At 32.7% G+C, this 23,155-nt stretch overlaps 1 protein-coding gene across 2 annotated transcripts in view; it reads left to right on the forward strand.

The window, feature by feature from the left end:
• The first annotated feature begins 536 nt into the window (after nucleotides 1–536).
• Nucleotides 537–23,155, forward strand: part of LOC134529651 (protein unc-119) — a 58,132-nt gene continuing 35,513 nt past the window's right edge. For both annotated transcript variants that reach the window (XR_010074650.1, XM_063363972.1), the window contains exons 1-2: nucleotides 537–857; nucleotides 12,521–12,604. Coding sequence is in view for 1 of the 2 variants with exons in the window: in XM_063363972.1 (XP_063220042.1) it covers nucleotides 719–857; nucleotides 12,521–12,604 (223 nt within the window). In the remaining variant the exon portion in view is untranslated. The remainder of the gene's footprint in view (nucleotides 858–12,520; nucleotides 12,605–23,155) is intronic.

Genomic DNA, 23,155 nt, shown 5'->3' on the forward strand with positions numbered 1-23,155 from the left:
TTCTGGTCAAAAAATTTCGATTTTAGTTTAGTTTTCATGATATATATATATATATATATAAAATCATAGATCTTATTTTCTAATTAAATGGCACAATATAACTAAAATTTAATTGTTATGATTTATAAAAATAAACCGAAAACAATTAATCAGTAAAAAATATCAAAATTTCTTAAGATAAATTAGTAAAATTTTTGTAGAAATCACTGCTTTGCTTTAAAATGTTACTATAAAGTTTCTGGCTTTTATTTTATTTTTATTATACACCCCACAGGTCCCCTAGAAGTGGCCCCATTCTATAATATTATGACTCCACAAATTCAAGGCCCACCACTGTCTTAAACCAAATATTTTATATACGGTACAATCTTTGATTGAAATGAAACATCGGTCAATTTTAACAATTTTTGGATGCATCCATACACAGTACTTTAATTCACCATATTTATTCAAAAGCACTATGTGTTGTATCATCTGCACAATTTCTGTCAGCTGTTTGAGAATTGGTTTTGCAGCAAAATACGAGTAATCTCTCTATGATGTATATGCTGGAAGTGTTTATCATTTACTTTTAACCTCTTTGGTCCTATATATAGTTTTGTTGTGTTTTTACTGATGCTAATAATTAAGGTTAAATTATTTTGTTTCCAAGTTTGATGTTATAAGTCTGAGAAAAAAGAAAGTCACCAAAAATGACATAAATATATTTATTTAATTTATGTTTATTAATACTGTTTTGAGTGATCCGCTATCTTTACGAAAAATGAGCATCATTACCAGTGGGCCACTTAAGAAAAACGGTTCAATTAACGTAGAAGTTACCCAAACTAAACATCTGAAAGAATTTAATGAGCCAGGTAATAATGATTCTATTTTATGTACACATACGTGAAGCTATAAAATGTTTCGAAATTGAAACATCATGCTGAAAATGATTGGATGCAAGTAAATATGACATAACAGGTTATCCTAAATCAATTTTAAGTGTATGCTCGAGGGATTACCGTAATGGGTAATTAGGGAGTCAAACGGCTTTTATGTAAAACAATTTGAAAGAGGTTTTGGTATTACTACCAAAAGTGTATGTTCGATTGGGTTTCTCATTTAGTTTCTCGGTAGTTGTGAGGGTCAAGAGCAAAGCGACCCAGTTAAAGTTTTGAACGTTGTTGGTGGTAAACGAACCCTAGAGACACTAGTCTGCAAACAAAAATGCTCTTGTTTCTACAGATGGCAATGATCCGCCCTCACAACTTCAGCTCGGGAGGAAGAGCATCAACTACCCAGGAGAATTTTGACCTCGGAAATTCAAGTCCTGCCACTATACTGCTTCCGGTAAATTGTACGCAAAATGGGAACCTCAGTCGAACAAACCTAAAGTAGCTTAATTATTCAGAAAAGTGCGGTATTCAATTTAGACTGTAATCCAAGAAACTATATCAGGAAAGTCTATTGCATGTAAATTGTGGGCAAGAACCAATGGTGAATGTGGAGAAAATTAGTAAATCATTAAAAAAAATAAATAAATAGTTTTAGAAATACTATTTAATTTTGCTGAATTTCCTGCAAATGAAAAGATTTATATTCTGACTGGATTCTAAGAAACTTAATAGTGGAGAGAGTTATTAATATCATTAAAAGGAAGATAGTTTAATTGGAGCTTAGAATCACAATCATTAAACTCCTACAGTGAAATAGCTTCGGAATAAAGGATCAAACCACGTTAGTTTAATATTTTTTATTTTTTTTTATTTTCTGCTAAGAATTTTTTTAAAATTTAATTTGAATCATTTTTTTCCGTAGACTTAATAATCTTATAATGCTTTTAGTGTATTTTCGAATCTAGTTTACCTAACGTAGTTGGTAAATACGTAGTTGAGCGGTTTTTTCGAAAAAAAATGTTAAAAATCCGAAAATACCTTTATTGTATGCTCTTCAACTTCCTCTTTTCATTAAAAGCGGCGGAGGTAAGAAATTCCAAATACTTTATGAGGTGTCGAATTTTTAAATTTCATGTTATCTTTAAAAGATTTGTGCAATGGGAGCGCATGACTTGATGTAAGTTTTTGGACATACGCCATTGCTCTTAGCAATGGCGTATGTCCAAAAAACTTACATCAAGTTTAAATTTCATCATATGTAGTTCAGCGGTATTTGCGAAAAAAAATGTTAAAAATCCGAAAATACCTTTATTATATGCTCTTCAACTTCCTCTTTTCATTAAAAGCGGCGGAGATAAGAAATTCCAAATACTTTAGGAGATATCGCCGTTCTAATTTTGCTATACAAGACCTGTGTAATCATTCGACTGTTGCAATTTTTTTTATTGTCATGTGTTTGTGAATGCCTAATTAATGAAAATGGTCGATTAGGTCAGGTCAGTTACATATAAATACTTTGAAACAAAGCGTACATTAAAAATAATATGAATTAATTTTAATGGTTTTTTAGTTTTAAAGTATTTATAATGTAACTGACCTGACATAACAAAATAGGGACAAAGGATGAACAGTAACAACTCACGTAAGATTTTTTTGTTACTTATTACTTGCGCAACAATATTTAAATAAAAAATAAGACTTTAAAATTAGAAACGTTAAAAACTCACCTAAGTTGGAGGCGGTAATTAAACACCGTTTTAAACAATAAATGAACTAAATCATCACGTATTGGTTTATTTGAATTCTGGCCTATCACGAACAATCACGTGACATCATTATCCAATAAAAAAATAGATACTTGTAAACAAGAAACAATGGTTAACGCCACATCAATGCACTGGTATTGTGATGAAATTTAAAAATTCGATATCTCCTAAAGTATTTGGAATTTCTTATCTCCGCCGCTTTTTATGAAAAGAGGAAATTGAAGAGCATATAAGTAATAAAGGTATTTTCGGATTTTTAACATTTTTTTTGCACCGCTGAACTACATATGATGAAATTTAAAAATTCGATATCTCCTAAAGTATTTGGAATTTCTTACCTCCGCCGCTTTTAATGAAAAGAGGAAGTTGAAGAGCATACAATAAAATAAAAGTATTTTCAGATTTTTAACGTTTTTTTTTTCACAAATACCGCTCAAAACTACATATTTACCGCAAACCTTTATCCTCAATTTAAAGGGACACTGGAATAAATACAAATGTCTGTGTTCACTTTGGCTTTGTTTAAGAATCTCACAGCTAATGGCAAAGTAAAATAACATTAAAGGAACAAACACAAGTAAAACAAATGGGTTATTCTGAAGGACAGCCTCATTTGTGTTAAAAAAAAATATTAAAAAATGCTTTTTTTTATTTTACAATCATTCTCTTAAACTTTTTTTTTTTAATGGGTGGTTAGGTTAGGTGTATATATTACAAATACCATGATACCCTGAAAATGGTCGGTATGATTAGTTAAGCAACATTTTAAACATTAAAAATAAGTGGATGGTTGGTTAGGTTATGTTAGTTACATTCAAAAGAGTTTGAATAATTGGTTAAGAATTACCAATTGAAAATGTAGCTTATTTAACTTACCAAACCATCCTTACTATTTTATAGTAATTTAACTCTTGATATTCAAAGTGCATTTTTCCCAAAATAAAAGTCTGTGAGACCACCGATGTATTTTGGTTTAATAAAGCCTACACGCTGTCATTTTTAACTGCCTGATTGTGGAAACTTAATATTTTGTAAATTATTTCCTAAAATTTGCTACAGTAATTATATGAAAATTTCATTTACTAAATAGGAAATTACTAAAAATTTTCAGTTTTTAAAAAAAACTATATTAAACAGAAGTAAAATTAAATAAAAAGAATGAATATAAAAAAGATACATTATTTTTATTATTACATGAACTCTTTATTAACATACCCTGCTTTTAAAAATAATAATAAAAAATTACATTTTTAAAAACCAAAACACAAATGGTAAAGAACCATACTTTCAGCTACATTTTAAAAAAAAAGTTGAACATCTATGAAGTGTCTTATGTATAGTTTAAAACATATACTTTATACACACTCACTCACACACACACACACACACACACATATATATATATTGGTAGTTTGTTTCTTATAAAACACTTAAAAGTGTCCCTCCCACAAATAACTTTGCAAAAAGATCATAGCAGTCTCAGAGTTAGATTTGAAAACTGTTGAATAAATTAGCAGACCATTTAGTCTTCAATTTTGACAAATCAAACCACATATGTCGTGTCACATTTGCATTGTATTTTGTGGTTCTTTGTGTACGAAGTTTGATTAGTGTCAATTTCAAAATTATGTGATGCATTACATCATTCTCTACTAAATTCCATGTAATTTCAGTATCTGCTTCAAAACCATGTGCAAAAGCTTGCAATAAAAAAAAGTTGTGCCTCTGTGTTTGTGCCTCTGTGTTCATGTACAAAATGTAAATGATTTTTCTGCCTGTTTTTACCATAGTTTTTTTTAGAACTGAGTGCTCAGTCGCTCGTATTAGTGTCTTTACCTTTCTGGATTGGAATGGTCACTGTGAATGGCAATATCATCTTCACAGTCATTAGAATTACTGCAGTATTCTTTGTGATCTTTCAGAAGTCACCGACTCACGATGGCTTAAAAATCGGGATAAAAAGCACAATTTTTTTTCTGCAGTCCACTGTCACACTCCATGACTTTTATCGCAATGTGTGGTCTCTGAGACTGCTTAAAAACCAACACTGTGTAACACGGCTTGTTAGGCAGCTGCGATGGAGCTGACGCAGGTTGAGGGTGTAGATGATAGGGAAGGAAGGTAGATGGAATGGGAGGACTCCATGACATGCGAGTCGGAAAAACAAACATGTACCATAACGTGTTGCGATCTCGGAGACTGCATCTTGGGTATTAGGGTTGATGTAGCAAACTTAACCAAACTAACAGCTCACGCAATTTCACAGAAGATGACGTAACCTATCCAAGTGTTCTCGTGATTTTTCCTTATTTTTAATGTATTTAACCTTACAACCACTTTTTAAAATAGTAAACTGTTAGTGAACTATATGAATTATCACCATGCTCTCATAGAGAATGTCTGGTAAACATAATTATCATGATCTATATACAATGATTTTGGTAAAATATTTGAATAGTTGTGCAATATTACATAAATTTACATAGTAGTATCTTCTGATAAACACAATAAAATTCACCATTATAAAATGTGCTAAATAAAAATTTAAAAAATGATCAACTGTTACTACTTTTGAAATACCTACAATGGATACTAAAATGGAAGCCTAAGATGAACAAAAAATTTTTGTACACACCAAAATGTTTCTGAAAAAACTTAGACTTATTTAGCAAAATAGGTAACAGGCAAACACAGTAAATAATAAATACTTGAAATGTTTGCACCAATAACATAAAAATTAAAACAATAAATACAATTTGTAAGATATATGCATTTGTTTTGTAAATCATTGAGGTACTCCAAAAGCTGTGGAGTATCATTAGAATTTATATGGTAACAACTAGTGAAAAACTGTAACAAAACTCAAAATGAATTGCTCACACTGTGCATTTGGAAACCAATCGAAGATTTCCTTAGAAGTTCCTTAAACAGTATTTCATTCCTACATTTTAAATACCAAATGTCTGAATAACGATACCAACGTTCAATGATTTAGCAAAGTATATGACTTTGTAACTAGAAAATTAAAATAACAATAATTAAAAACATTATAAAATACAAAATTACATTAAACAACCTACTTAAACATTCAGAAATAATGAATTTTATATTATACATGAATAAAAAAAAAATCATACTTTATTGCAAGCCAGATGCTAGCAATTGCACAATATGTTAGGCCCTATTTTAATCCAATATGGTAGCAGATAAAAAAAAAAACTTTATATAGGTGTAGTTTGAATGTCAATTATCAGATAGTGAAATTTCAAATTTCTTTAGTAACCAATCTAGATAGAGTTTTTTCAGTGAAATGGTCCTGCAGGTAAGTATGTGTGACTTCTGTGCTTGTTCCGCTCGCACTCCGGAGGAAAAACGTTGTGCAGATTGTTGATGAGACCACAGTTTATATAATTTATTTTGTCTTGAAATTCCTTGCTAAAATCTCTTTCCCTGTTTAATTAGGGCTTTAAGATTTTCTTCATTGAGATTGTAGCCTCTCGTGTTAAACACTCGAGGGGAACAAGGAGTAGGAATGGAACAGAGTGCGGCGAAGTGTCATCTAATAGTATTACAACTCTATGGTAACAACACATTTATTATCGCTTATACATTAAATTATTCATTACAACTTCATTAATGACAAAAATGTAAACAGTTGATATTTGCGGCGTGGCTCTGATGCAAAAGTCTGCGAACAGAAACGTTTAGGAATTATTGCAACGTGAGACACGTGAATGCAGTTTAACAAATTCACTTCACAATTGCCCGTGCTCTCATACTTGGCACCGCACTTGGCGCTGGGTACACTGTCAAAACAAAAGCTAAGTTACAAGCAATTAACGTACGTAAATTTCCAGAGTGCAAATGAAAGTACATATATAACAAGACCCCTCGACTTATTGAATATTATGCGACACACCTCTGTCAATGCGCAAGTTAGCAAACATCACTATAATCATTAATATCATTTAACTAAAATGCTATTTATACACAACATGACCAATACAATAAGGACCACTATACATGTTTTCACGAGGGTATGCAGACCTCTAATTATTAATATAACTAGTCGTGAACTTAGATTACTCTTGTCGACACGTATATCTGCGGGCAAGTTCTTATTCGTCGATGCAGGGGTTACCATTGACTATCTCCCCAAACTATCGTAGCGGGAGAAATGCTCGTCGGTGTGGGGACTGGCATTATTCTTCACGTGTCGCTGCCGGGATTCGCACATAAGTGTCGTGTGTCCAGTCAGATGTAAAGTTTCATCGGGACTCACAAGCTCACACCGCCGTCTCCAAGCCTTGCCTCCGTCACCACTGCCCCTCTTCTCACTCTAGGTTTTCTACCCACTTGGTCTATAGGTGTCTACGACGAAACAGTACTTTACCAAGTGGTAGCTTCTTCCGACGGGCAGCGTGACGGCAGACCGGCGAGACGTGTTGACAGTGTAGCTTCCTTCGGCAGGAAAGGCCAGCAGGGCCTCCGGCTGGTGTCGCTGGTGGTCGCGACGAGTCTCCTCTCTCAGCGGAAAATGGGACCCCTTTTATACCCTTTGAACTGCTAGTATCGAACATGGCAGATTGTTCTCGGTCGGGGCAACCGGAACAGGCACCTTCGGCGAATTCCGGTTGGCGGCCCGCCAAAACGAGCTTCCCCGAGGGCTCCCGAGCGGCTCCGAACGTCATGCGTGCAGCGCACGAATACTTGGCTTGTGCTGGTTGCATCGGCTCGCGGTTAGGCGCCGCGCGACACATCTTGATGTGCGTATGCGGAGCATACGCAACAAGATCTTCTCTATTTTTATGTAACTCATTGCATTTTTACTTTTATCATAGGTCTCACTAAATAGCAGATTTTTATAGAATCCAATGGATTAAAGAAACATAATTTTTCAAGAATTTGAATAGTTAATAATGCCTTTAACTTATTTTCAATTAGGCTGACATAACCAAATCATTATTCAGAGGAAAATTACAGCACGTGATGACATTGCAGAAGAAAAGGATGCAAAATTTAATAAACTGGAAAACCAGAAAAATAAAATTGCCTATTTCAGAGGCAAATCAAGATCCTTGCAAACCAGTTGTTATTGATGCAGACACTAGTGTTCATTGGGAGACCTGTGAGGAAACATTAATCCTATAAGGTACCTGAAAAAAAGTGAAAATCACAAAAAAATCACATGGAAGTTAACTAGTCGAAACCACAACCAAAAGCACAATATTAGGCTTACTAACCTTCAGTGCTCATTCACAAACCAAATGAAGTTTTCTTTGACACATCCCCTAAACCTTCTTTCATTTCTACTTTTGAAACTTCAAACGGTTGATTATTAATAGCAACTTAGAACTTTGAATCAACCATTTGAGTAGATTTAACGAAATGCTTTTACTTTGAAACCAGAATATAATGAATTAAAAAGAAATTGAGATAAATTAAAATAATTACACTGAAAATGCAATATACTCAGAGAAAATTGATTTTAATTATTATGTAAGTCTAAACTATTTCGAAAGATTGAAAAAAAGGGGGTTTTCTGTAAAGTCGGTTTACGGACGATAATTTTATGTGATAACGTCATAAGAAAGAATTGATGAAAAATTGCATACTTTTTAATTTTCAAATATTATTTACAGTTTTTGCAAATTTAATTCAAATAATTTGTTTAAATATAATCACGAACAATTAGTTAAAAAGCCCGTCTTAACCTGTTTGATATTTTAGAAGATTTTCTTGCACTGTGGTTTGCTGGTTCTTCCACGCTCAGCTCAGGCGGAACTTGATAATTTTTTGTGCGTGCAGCCGGCGTTCATCGATTTATAAGACGTTATCATGTCAAAAAATTGTTGATTAATTGCTAGTTACAAAGTAATAATTCTATGCCAACTACACTGACTTTTAAATCAGTTTTATTTTATCAACTTTATAAAACTTAAAAGTAATTTTAGTGCTGGTCAAGTTAATGCAAATATAATGATGCTACATTTAAGCTTTGGGTGAAGCACATTTTTATGGCTTATCTCCTTAAACCTTGTTCCTGTGGTAAACATTTGACAGCCAGAGAGAAAGCAGAAACTTTTTTTTTTGCATCAACCATGAACAGAAACAAGATTACATTTTTGCCAGTCTAATTATCTTCAAAGCAAAACTCAAACCTCTTCAATAATATACTGTTCATTGATTATGTTTTCTCCAAAGTATTTCCTCTTGAATAATGAAAATTGTACATTACTTCAGATGGTGATGTTAATATTATGTATGTATGATATATCTATTAGATTTACTGTTAACTGTAACTCTGCTTTTATTATCATCCATGAAAGAATTCTTTCCATATTTGATTTAATTTTTATGTGACAACGTCTAATAAATCAATGAACGCCGGCTGCATGCACGAAAAAAGTCCCGTTACGCACATTGTCCCTTTACGCTGTGTCCCATTTCGCTCATTGTACGCTTGCGCCGCATCTGTCTCTCTTCCACTCGATTGGAACAACCATCGATTTGACTTTTTCGAAGCACATTAAACTTGAAACATTCCCATTCGTTTCCTACTTGTCCTATCATCGTCATATCCTTAACAGAATAACACAGATTGGAAGAAGTTAAATAGCAAACATGTATAAAAGTTATAGTTAAAATAATTTCTTCATTAAAGTAATAAACATATTTAAATTAATGAATGCAAATAAAATTACATTTATCAATTAAATTGTAGATTTCATTTCACTCCTTTGTATCTATACAAAATAGTGATAATTCAATAAAAATGATTCAATTTTATTCATAAAAGTATGCAATCATTTCATCAATGTTTTGTTATGATGTCACATTAAACTATTGTGCCTAAACCGACTTTACAGACAACCAATTTTTTTTGTTTTTAATTTTAATTTTTCTATTTTTATTATTTTTTAATATTTTTTTATTTGTGATTTTATGATATTATGGAAAAGGACATGACGTCATACTAGCTGGTGATATATATATACCTTGGCATAAGTGATAGGAGGTCAGTCTGTCAATGACTTCTGTGGAGGTAGGATCTGATGTCATATTTTTTTAAATAATGTTTTAATTATTTTGTATTATTTGCATGGGTCCATAATATACAGTTATATTTAATTCAATGCAAAACAATTACTTTAGTTTTTTGATCATGTAAATAAATTTTTTTATTAAGTTACATATAAATTATGACTTAGCTGAAATTGAATTTTTTTCCTCTTCCCAGTTAATAAGGGATCGTCCATTAATCACGTGAGGCTCGAAAAGGGGTGGGGGGGGGGGGGGTTTAGGAAAAATCACGAAATATCACAAGGGGGGAGGGGGGGTGTAGAGAGATATCACGTGTATTTAATTTTAGCGTGATTTCTACTAAACCGAAAAGCGACGCGTGACCTTGACTCGCCGTAGCCAGGCAACAATATCCCCGCCCGCCGCAATATGAACCACCCGGCTCGGCTTGCCAGTCGCCAGTAAGTCTGTGATTTTGACGCCGAATACATGCGTATATCACATATACAAGCCTTTCCTTTATTATTTTTATGCCAGTGAGAATAAAAACCTCCAATCTTAATGTTTGTCTGGACATTTTTATCACTGTGCTTAATTTTCCAGAATTAAATTAGATTATACCTAAATTTAAAGATAATATTCTCAAAATTTTAAAAATATTTTGTACCAAAAATACACGTGATTTATTGTGGGTGGGGGGGGGGGGTTAGTCTAAAACCTCACCACAAATCACTAGGGGGAGGGGGGGTTAAAAATTTGCTAAAAAAACATCACGTGATTAATGGACGACTCCTAAGTCATGTATTTTGTTATTGTTATTTCAGGACTATGTTATTCTGTTCGACTAATGAACAGTATTTTTTATAGACAGCTTACATTAAAACTTTATTTCACTTTAAACTTGTATTTTTTTAAGTTACATGCAAAGAATGGTTGTCAGTAAATTAAAATGAAACAGTTTTTCATTATAAATGAAAGGAATATTACAGATAATATTCTTAATAAAACTAATGAAAAAATTAAAATGTTCAAAACAGTTATGTAGTAAAATTGAAGTTGTAAATAATGACTTAAAAAATTAGATTTGAATAAAAATACTCTGGTTTTTATAAAAAATAATTCAAATCTGGTATATTTAGGTATATTAAAAAAACACATTTTTTAATCACTATTTGATTATAAAAAAACTTGCTAGCTAGTGAGAGTGATGAAGTCCAGACAAATTGTGTGTTAAAAATCATTAAAACTTAGAAAATATAAATGTGAAAGTTGTCAAAAAGTTATTAATGACTGTGATTTTAATAAATTCCCATCAATATTTAAGGCTCTTCATAGACTAACGTGCTATTATGCCCATATATTACGAAGCTCAAATCTACTCGTTGGTACTCAAGTGGTTTGGAGCCCACTAGCGGAGGTCCTTCTGCCTTAAGCCGCTGAGTGTAACCATCTGACATTAAACCCTATCAATTCAAAAATGACATTCCATCAATATTTCCTTGTTTTTTAATTCACTAGTGTACACAATGCATGCATGTGTGCATAGGCATAAATTTAATGTGTGTTAGAAAATGCCAAAACAAGGAATTTTTTTAACGAACCCATTTAAGTTAATTATGTATTTAATTATGTGTCACAAGCGTACCACTAGTTTACAAAACATTTTAAGGTAGGCACAAAATATACACACACATATACACAACAAAGTTGCAAGCCTATGTCTAACTTTGAAACATTTGCGCCAGACTGGTCGCCTTTTTCCCCGCAGAGCGTTTAACCATCAAGTTGCTGCGAGGGCTCATCCTCACAGTCAGTGGAGGGGTACCTGGATGCGAGCAAAATTGAAATTTGCACGCTACTGTTCACGTCTGTAACTTTGCAGCGTTGAGTTATGAAACATATTTTCCTTAACAAAAATTGCCTTTTTTTGACATTCCCTGCCACCCTTTAAATTTATTCCCAGCAATTTTCAAACATCCTGCAGAGCTGTGTGAAAACTGTAAATATTTGAATCTCTATTTTATATATTATTTTTCTAGCCTGTTTTTCTGTCGGTCCACGAGATTTTCCTTATTCCTTCATTAAATTCCATGATTTACCCCTCATTTCAAAGTTTATCGTGCCGGCTAATGACGAAAAATAGACTCACAGTTTAAAAATGTACCGTTTCTCTTAAATTTGAGATTTAAAGTCATCTAAGAAGAAGTCCTTTAATGGAGGCATCGATTTTTCGATAGATATCTAATCAGATTCTATAAATATTGAATCAGATATCCACTTGAAACATCAGCGTTTACATATTTATTTTTTAAATTGTACTTCCATCATAAAAAACAACTTATGATAAAGAAATCTTAGAGAATACTTTCAACTTAACCAAAAAATTCCACCAAAAAACCACTTAACCAAAACTTCTGGCACGTCAGACTTTTCTTATAAGTAAGTACTTTTGAAATAACTGTTAATAATTTGTATCACAAACATAACCTCTTATATTTACTTATCATAGCATCAGTTAGTCATGTAATTTCTCCCAAATTTTTAAAGAATGGAATGCCACATAAAAAGATTTGGTACACACTGCGGAATTCCGCACGGGTAGACTAGTATGCATAAAATAATTTTCACTTGAACAATATGTATTCATAACCTAAGAAAAGCAATCATTTATGATGGCATATATAGCATGAAGTTATCTTCTCATTATATTAAAGATAACTATGTTATATTTTCATGTATATTTTTACGGATATGTTCTTATGCAAAAGAGAATTACTTGGGATGTATTTAATATTTTGAATGGTTATATAACATATCTAAAAATGTGTAATATCAAATTTATTTTTCTTTCAGGATTTAATGTAACAGAAGAAATATTGGCCAAGAAAGGTTTTGTCTCACCAGATGATGTGCTGAGACTCCCAAGAATAACTGAAAGTATGTATGATTATTGGTGGTATTTTACTGTTTAATGCAATTTAAATCCCCACAGATATAATCCTGTAAGTGCAATTTAAATTTTTTTTTTGTTTTTTACAATTATTGGCACTTTCATCACGTGTTGTTCTGTTCGGGTGGTTTTTTTTTAAAGAAGAAAGTGTTCTGTAAATACATTTTGCTATTTATAATTTTATGGCTTTCTGCAAAAAAATTCATTTTATGTAAGATATGTGGAAGTCTGCAAAATGTTTTCACTTACTGTACGTAATATTTCAATTGAAAAAGAAACTTTAACTATAAAAAAATTGATTGATTTATTCAAGTTTGGTAGACATTTGGTGGTGAAGACCAAGTAAATAAATATGAAATCCACTAATTAACTTTGTCACGACCTTGACCTACTTCCACGGTCAAGGTCGACGAAAATTCCCCACATACGCGCTACCAAGAGGGTCAATCACACAGCTGCCCGAAACAAGCTGTCTACACTCGCTTCCCCGAAGCCTGAATCCTCCCCCCCCTCTCCTTGAGAATGCAATGCGAGATTCCAGAAATTTATCCAACACGTTATCATAAAATATTATAGAAAAGCATCAAATGGATAGTGATGAAAAGAAAACAATCCAGTTAAACTTTAAGGTAACTTTCTGCAGCTTATTAAATTCAATTACAATTGTGAAACCGACCATGGCTGTTGCGACATACTTTAACATGCTTTTTCATGCACATGTTAAATCTTTTCTAAAGTACATATGCACCATAAAAATCATTTCAAAAATATATATTATACCTACAAGTATTGATAAAAATATTGTGATTAAAATACATGCCTCATAATAGCACAATAAAGTTAAGAAAACCTCACATTAATACAAAAATGAGATATAAAAAAGTCTTATTTTGTTACCAGGTAAAAAAGGTAATCAAACAAAATATCTAAAATACTACAATTTTAATGGAGCGCTCTTACATTAAAGTTCATTAGGCCTTTTCTGTTCATCATGAATTTCAAGTTCAATTATAAGCACGCTTGCCCAACTATCTTTTTCACGCATCTTCCTAGACTTTAATTCGTATTAGTTACGTTAATTCGCCGACTTGAAATTTACTGTTTGTGCACACAGTATTTTCATAATCCACCCTGACTTCTCATTTAACTGTTTCCAATTTGTCACAGTTTGTAAAGGCGGAAAACATAATTTATTATAATCGCTCAAACTTTTTTCCGTTTGCAAGACAATTTATTCATGACTGTTCGTTAGCAACATAAACGTCCGTAGCAAAATTTGGGAACCAATATACACATGTTAAATCTCTTAGCTGTCCCATTCAAAGCAACAGCATGCTTTCTCACATTAAAATCTGCCCTTCCGAATTTGTGTATTTTCTGTTCCCAATGACTTAAATCTATTTATGAGTCGTCAACCTTAATTCACTTCACGACACAGGAGTCCAGAGGTGTCCCTCGTAATCATGGTGTGAGTTAACTTGCCGTCGTCGTCCGTCGCTGGCAGCTTGGACCTCCGCTTTCGATAGCCGGCAAAATTACAAGTCCCTGGGCCGTCGGTAGTTCACACCGCAGCACACTGCCGATGGTGGTTTGTTTCTTGTCAGTCTTCGGGCGCACTCGGCTCGTTTCGAAAACAACCGAAGAGGGAATATTTAGCAAGCGTCCCTCGGGCAACGCAAATTACAAGAAAAATAACATAAAATTATTTATTAGTAGCAAAAATAAGAATACTTTAACTAGACTATAAAATTAATATAAATAAAAATTAACACTACAATTATTAAATAGTAGTTAAAAGCAGCTACTAAAACGTATTAAAAATTATAATTGCCAACCTAGGGAAAAAGTTACCAGGCAACTGGTAATAATTTTCAGCATTATTTTTGTTTGTCTGTTAGCAAGGCAATGTTGGCTGAATGGTCTGATCACTTGTCTTACAAGGGGATCTGAGTTCAGGTTCAAGCAGTTTCAACCATTGCACCTGGGAAAAAGTGTTGTAATTTTCTGCGAGGCCATGGATTTTCTTTATATACATAAGTTTTCCCCATCAGTTCATTCTATCACTGCTCCGTCCACATAAATTCACCCTTAATCATCTAAAATGACCTCAATATTGAGGAGACTTTAATTATTAATCCAGTCATTCATTTTCTGATAACTCCAAGTAAGCAAATACTAATCTATCATGTCTAACTATGGTTGTATCTGTTATGCTTGTGTTCTTTTGAAGTAAATTTATTATTTTAGTGTTTTAGAGAAATCATCTGCACAGAATATATACATAATTAATAATATTTTGTTTGGTATTTGGATGTGACAGGAAATATGACAAAAAATAATGATGATTCTTGATGTATTTATATTGAGAGAGTGTGAAAATACATGTATATAATATGAAACATGTTTCAACCAAAAAAACACACAGTTTTCTACACTGGCAAATTATTTGGTACATGTGATAGTTATAATGCAAACAAATTCAATCAGAACATAATGTGTCAATATTAGTTTTAATGTTGGTAATGGTGGAAAGAAACATCCAACTAAAAAAATCAGATGACCCAACCTGAAAAACAGGTTACTAAAATATTTTTGAAGCCAGGCCTTATAAATGACAGACATTGGTAGGCTGGTAGTTTACTTTTGAAGAATGAGAAAAAAGTCTGTCTTGTAGTTTTATATGATTGTGGTGATTTGGACTACTTTCAGGACTTCGGTACTAATCCTGGTCCGACCATCAGAATTTATTTTGCCGTTTCTTTGTCAAAATCACGTAGACAAATTTTTGGGATGGTTCTTTACTTTAGACTATAACATTCGAGATCTCTGGTTAGCTCAAAAATGGTCTGAATTGCATAGCCATGAACACTTGAAACATTTCAGTGATTGTTGAAAACTAAATATTTTAGGTCCAAAATACCTGTTACTCTCTATGATCAATTACTGAAATAACATCTTTTGGACATAAACTGATGTTTACTGCTTTTTATTAATCCTTAACGAAAAACTAACTAGTAACAATTGCCGCCCTCTTTTGACCTCGAAAACAAGTACATGATAAAAAAACAGAAACTCGCAGAAACAAACAACATTATTTAGGCACTTTACTAAAAACTGTAAGTTGATAAAATCCCGTGGTTGCTTACAAGACATGGTACTGATGGCCGAGAGACCATTGTCAGCTCGGAATGGCCACCAATTGACTAAAAGATGCCACTTTGGGCCTATCTTGTCGCCTGTGGTTGTAAAGTACTAAATAGCTGTCTGAAATAAGGTTAAAAAACAATTCGGGGAGGACAATAGGCAGGAAATTCTTTTCTCTTCACTAAATTAATATATTAAATTTGCAAGCCGTTACCCATCTCGTCTACTCTCTCAGGTGCCCAAGTAACGACTAACATGGCAATCAATGAATACAGCTTCTTGTTCACTGGAAGGAGCTGGAGTCGTAGGCCAACTTTCGATCAATGACACAATACTTTTTGGCCGTAAAAATGACCATGATGCATTGCAGAGTAGCTTTCTACAAGACACATCACATGATCTGTTTTCCCACTCACAAAATACATGTGTCTCTCTCTAATGCTTATGTAACTGGCAAAACTGTTGCATCAGCCTGCCTTCAAACATATAACCATAGCAAAAAATACAAAAGAAAAATGTGAACTTAAATGAGTAAGCAGAATTTAAGTAAAAATAACTTTAAATGGCTTCATCAAAATTAAGTGAACAAATTATCAGAAATATAAAAAAAATGTTAAATTAACGTGTTCATAAAACATGTTACAATTGCACTAATACCGCTTGAAAGAACAAACAGCTGTTATTTACATAATGCTATAGAAAACCTAACCATCATTTCTGATTATAAAAACATAATGTATCTTTAATAAACTTATTTGAAAAGGAGGAGGGCATGACCTGGGTTGTTACAAGGCTTTAGCTGATTCCTTTCCTGATTTTGCTGCATAATTCTCGTATGTGTCTGTCTCTTGACCTGGTCAGTGAAATGTAAAAACTCAATAATACATAAAGAAATTAAAAATAACTGTGGTGATTAATTTGGGAAAGTAAAGTTCTTTCTAAGAATAAATTGAATCATTGAAGTTGTGCAGGTGTTCCTTAACTGTTGACACCTGAAGCTCCTCGTGCTGCTTGTCATTCACCTGGCAGAGTGTTCATGTCGGGTAGACTAACATTCTTTTATTTATTTTAGTGCAGCTTGTGCCGTAACCTAGAAATAGGTAGATGTACCAGTCTTTTATAGGTACGAAACACCCTTCTTGCTTCAATTCCACATTTTATTTTCTTCAACCCGTAATGGACATGTTATTTCCTATAACCTTAGTTGAAATCCTTTAAACAGTGATTTACTAAAGAGCCCAGTGACATTTATATACTATTAAAAAAAAAAATTCATAAATAATTTTACCTTATTTTTAAAGTTAAATTATTTTATTGAATTTTATACTATTCAGTTACACTTTTAAATAGTACTTTAAGAATTTCTTGTTCTCTATTTTCAGTAAAAATTAACAAAAATTGAATACCACTAAAAAAATTTCAAATAAGCTCTTTGGAATGCTTCAGCATAAATTTATAATCCAGTTGGTTATACAATAGTTTATAATATGCTTTATTGTTTACTGTCTTGAAATAACTCAATTTGCGAAATGGATTTCTTTATATTAAGTTCTGAGGGCTTAATAAGTTACATTATATGGCCAAACTTTGTATTCACATGATTGTTAATGAGGATTAATGTAAATATTTTCAAACACTCAATATCTCCTTGGTACAGAAAGAATTTCAATATAGATTTTGGCCATTTTTAACACAGTCTACCATCGTTTTTTCGAACCTTGTCTTTTCACTGCCTGATCTCAGGTTCCAGCCACAACTTCTCAATAACTTAATATAGCTGAGTAGCCTAAATCTATTAGTGACAGAGTGCAAATATTGATTTTTGGTGAGAGGTGGCTTGTAGTTGACTTGACAGTAGCTGTTCAAGTTTCCAGCGATAGCAGCTGTAGAAACACCGGTGGTCATGGTGAGAGAGAGAGGGTTGCAGTGAACACGTTAAGCTACGCTGAGCAGACACCTTGATAACGTAGACAAATGTGTAACACTAGGCTAAACATTAAGTACTTGAGGATCCTTAATAAAAATGCTGAATAGGGTATAAAATATATATATTTTTTTTTACAAAGTACCAGAAGTAATGATTTTGATAACTGAGCCATTCACTGGTAGTAAAAGTAAATTAAAATTTTTTTATTACAAGTAATGGGGTTGTTAAGCAAAGTGAAGCTAAATTTAAGCTGGCATCGGCACATACTACTGTAAAAGTGGCAAGTGTTTGAAAACCTTTTTAAAGAAAATTTGTTGGTCAAGTGTACTCATTGTGTCTGGTGAAAATAGCTGAATTTATTCTGTTATGACTAATCCAAAGTCATCTTGGAGTATTGTTAAGGGAATAAAATGTATGGTGTTGCAAGCTTTGATAGAACATTTGGCCGAAGCTTGTTTTATACAGTGTCTGGGATTTGAGAGAGTCCAGACTAGTCAGAGTAGAGGGACACTAGTCCATAGTTTAGGAGATGTGGTTAAGTTTGCATTAGTGATTGTAGTGCAGGTTCACTGAAACAGTAACGAACAAGGCTGTGCCAGATACAGAGAAGTTCATTGGTCCTTCTATGCACCTCATTAAACAGTGAGCTAGAGAATGTTGTTCCATGGTGCCTTTGGCAACTGGCAGTTTTAATTCTTATATAAAATGGATTATGAATCATTATAATAATGGCATATTTATGAACTTAATCGTATACATACTATAACTAGGTGCTTCAAGCTCAAAAGGAATCAAAACAGTTGGAATGAAACATGACTTCAGAAAATTAAAAGGAGGACATTGATAGCCAAGCAAATTCTACGTGTGTGTGCTCAGCCCAGCTCACTTAGGAATCATTCCTGAACTTAAACTGCAGGCAGAGCAAGTGACTTAACAGTTGAAACCACGTTAGAACGCATTAGTCCAGCTTACATTCGCAGTATCATTGATGCGTACCCTGATGCCTGTGCAGACAGAGCTGCATCTAGTAAAGCGAGAGAAGGCAGTGTGAGGAAGAGAGGGGAATAAAACGTACACAACTTGTTAGTCCAAGATGTTCACAGCAGAGGAGTGCAGAGCTAGCGATTATGTCCAGATTCTTGTAGCCTCTTTTGGATTAGTTGTTTCTTCATTTTGTGTTTGTCTCTCATCTTTCTTTGTTTAAAGTCTTTTACTGTGGGCATTAAAGGTAAGGATTTCTTAGCTTTCTAAGGATTCACATTTTATAATAAAATTCAAGGAATACATATCTGTTACAGAATTCTTTAAAGCAATATTGACATTAAGTGAGTTTTCAGTTTAACTTGATATTTTGATTTATTATTTTCTGTACCTCAATCTATAATGCTTAAGAAAAATTTCCCCTGTTTTAAATAAAAAAAAATGTTAATTTTGTTTTGCTTTTAAAAATGGGAACTGCAACCCAATAGTTACTTGTGTCATTTAATTCCTCTTCCCCCCCCCCCCCCCCCCAATCACAATAATAACCCAGAAAAAGAATTTTATTTAACCAGATCCTAAATTGGAAGAAATTAAATTAATGAAATGTATGGTGTAAATTATGATACATCTTCAGCTTTAAACCTTTAGGCTGATAGTGAAGAGGCAAGGTTGAATGGTAAGGGATAGCCAGGGCTCTGTTAGTAAAGTAGGTTGGTGTAAGACATGTTTTTGTCTACATATGACATCATTGCCAAGACTCCAGCCACCCGTACAGCATTAAAAAATAATTAAATATGTATGGAATGGAACAATGTTTTACTTTGCACTGTTCGCTACTTACAAACTGTTTATCTGTGATCATGGCTGCTTGGGAACCACGTTTGATACTGACTCAGTGGTCATAGTGGAGTCATCTTGGGAGATGGTATGGAACTTACGACCCTCTTTGAACAAGCATAACACCTCAGCAATCATACCCACCAAGGACCCATTGCATTTCATGCAGGCTAAGTTCTAAAATATATTAATGCTGACTTTTACTAAAGTTGTTGTTATTTATTGTTGAAAATAATCATAAATACAGTGTTTTCTTAATGTTTTCAAAATAATTTTTTTTTCTAGTAAACTTTCACATAGGCCTATGTAAGTAAAACACGAATAAACATTTCTAAAACTCAAAAAAAAAGTACTAAGAAATATATAACATACAAAGATTAATTTTTAGTGCGCTCAGATGTTGGGTACCTGGGTTAACAAAGTAATACTTGATAAAATAGGTATTACAATAAAGCACAACAACTTATTTTGAGAATATTTAGTGATGGACAGGATGCAATTATTAATAGTTTCAGTCATTTGAAGTAACATTATCTTGTTAGGCTATAAAATTATTAGTTGGTAACAATTTATTTTTGGTTTACTTTGTAATTTTTTTTAATAGGTTTTACATGTAAAAAGTCTGTTATCTTTTTTTTTCCATACTGCTATCAGGGGAATTAGACTCTGTAGATGATATAATATACATAAATTCCAGTTTTAAAATTTAATATGAACCTAGTTAAGTCAACCCACGGTTTTCGCTAGAGGGGAAATGTGGTGGATGTTGCAGTGACCCAAGTTTTCTCGAGGTACTCCCATTTCTCACACTAACACATTCCGTCCCTGCTCCACTCGCATCGTTTCCTTCTTACATGTCTTGAATGACCTTGATGTCGACAAGTTGTTAAGCCTCAATTATTCATTCCCTATACTTAGTAAACTGTCTCCTTTTTGCACTAAAAGTTTTCTTTCCTCCAATCTGAAAACTGAACTGAATTGAACTCACAGCTGAACTGCACACTTGTAAGTCAAGAATCATGTGCAAAAAATTAACTTTTTCTTATGGTAATGCTTACCTTGAATTGGAAAGTAACCAAACTACAGTGAAATAAACTTTTTAGTTCTAAGATTTCTATTAGAATTATCACTGGCAAAAATATCTGAGATATATTTTTTTTTTTTCAGTTCAGGTAAATAGGCCATCTTTGAATTAATTCTGTCTTTTTGGATGAATCTTAAATTATTTCTGTGGATATGAGTGAAATGAGAAGAAAGTATAAAAGTTTTGTATCACAAAATAAATATGTATATGCATAGCGCAAACAACATGAAAATCACAGTTGTTTTACAATGTAATAAAGTATATTTTTAAATAATGATTGGTAATTAAAAATGTAGCTATAATTTTTTATTCTGGGTGACACGTAATCTCTGCTAACTCAGCCAACCAAATCAAACACAGTAAATCAAATTCAAAATAAGCTATAACCATATAACCCTTAAAAAAAATTTAATTTCTAAACCACCAAGCAATTTTCTTACCTTATATTCATAATATCCTAAATAACTTTTTTTTTTCACTTTTAAATTTCCAAGAAAGTTTAAAACAAAACAATACTTGACTTAAACATTCAGTTAAGATTAAAGTTTTATTTCAGTTTCCTTAATCAAGAGGTGATGGTGCGTGTATTTCAAAATGGTGGATAACTTTAAATCGCAGATAATTCAAAATCACAGATAATCTGCTTTTCTTATTGTCATTTAGTGGCTCCATACGAAAATGCTTGATGATTTATTAGTACAACATTAATCAATTTAAATAATTTATATCCTCCAAACATATTGATACTCAGAAATAAAACCTATCGTCGTCCAAGGAAACTAGAACACAGAGTCTTTCTGAAATTTCGGTGATCGACCAGCACACCGTCAAATTCAGTGATGTGTTACAAGTAAACAAATTATTTTATTTATTGAATATTAACTTATTTATTAGTAACATGCCCTACAAATAAATATGTAGTATCACAAATGGATAAATTCAATGTCTTTTTGTTACAAAAAAAAAAAGCAAAAGCACCGAGTGATGTATGATATTTAACAAAATGTGTGCACAAAGTTATTAATATTCACAAGCTTTTTATGAAAAAGTAATAATTATTTTTAAATATATGTAAATTCATTTTTGCTTTTAGACATCTCAGGAATAATAAAATTCCATAAAAGAGTAAATACGACCAATGTAGGTATAAAACAAAAGCGTTTTAGTGACCCTTCGTGACTAATAAAATGAGTTTGAAATGGGCAGGATGTGTATCTCATGCCTTTAAATTGGAGAAAACTGTGTTCACTATTGTGTATTGCTTGTGAATTGAACTATATCACTCTTTTCAAAATTCTTTATTAGTATGAATAAAAAGTGACTTCCCAGTTTAGAATTTTATCAATCGTTGAAATTGTGATGTTACATTATATACTACTATTGTTACTTATGGCACAAACTAATTTTTTTTTGTTGAGAGTAACTTCAGAATAACAATTACTTTGAACACTTTTTGTTAGCAGAATAGGCATATGTTGAAAGTAAGTCTTCAAGTATGTGCTGTACTATGACAAAACTATCTAAGAATAGTTAACTTTAAAAATTGAGAGAAAAATTTAGTGGCCATCCCCCCCCCCACCCCCTGAAAAAAAATTGCTTGCAGCACCTTTGCTTCTTGCATCACTTTCCTTTTAACTTAAAATTTAGAACTATAAAAGCCAATTGTCTCTTGAGAGGGTTTCACTGTATTGGGCTAAACTATATGTCATAAATATAATTATATCATAAACATTAATATTTAGAAAATGATATTGTTCATTAAAGGTAAAGTGTGGTTCACCAATCATATCCAATGTGTCTAGTGGTTGAGTGGTCAGATTACACACCTCCCACCGAGGAAATCCGAGTTTGCTTGCTAGTGAGGTCAAACTTGGATTTTTCACAGGTGAGAAATGTGGTAGATGTTTCAGCAAACCAGTGGGTTTTCTTTGGACACTTTTTTTTTTTTTTTTTCACCCATGCATTTTGTTGCTGCGCTATTGTATTGTTGTGAAGCAACTCTAAGTGCCTCGATGCTGATAAGACATTAAACTCTGATTCAGTCATTCGGTTTCATCACTGAGAGAATTAAACTCTGATTCAGTCATTCGGTTTCATCACTGAGAGAATTATAGTACAGTTTCTCATTTAAGAAGCAGCATAAAGAAGCATAAATAACCACCATGGCCAAATGTGTAAATACACAATGAGAATACAGAAGATACTTATGTCAGTATTGTTCACTGAACCATGTGCCTAATATGAAAGTGATGCAAGGAGTACCAATTGTAACAGTTCAGAACTCCAGACTAGCGCAATGTGGTGTGACTGTTACATACATATGAACACTTGAAGAAATTTTTGCTGGGTGTCAAAAATACTAATTGATATACCATTAACTGTGATTAGCGATGATTTTGTTATGAAATAAAGTCTCTGAAAAACATTTATTGACTTCAATTGTTTTTTATTCTCCTTCTCGAAAATTAACAAGGCACTATGGTAGCCATTCAGCAAAAAACATGTACAAGACAAACAAAACTCGCTGAAACCAACAACTTCACTTGCTTAAACCAATGAGTTCAT

Source organism: Bacillus rossius, chromosome 2 (assembly GCF_032445375.1).
Source record: "Bacillus rossius redtenbacheri isolate Brsri chromosome 2, Brsri_v3, whole genome shotgun sequence".
In the NCBI taxonomy this organism is placed as follows: Eukaryota; Metazoa; Arthropoda; class Insecta; order Phasmatodea; family Bacillidae; genus Bacillus; species Bacillus rossius.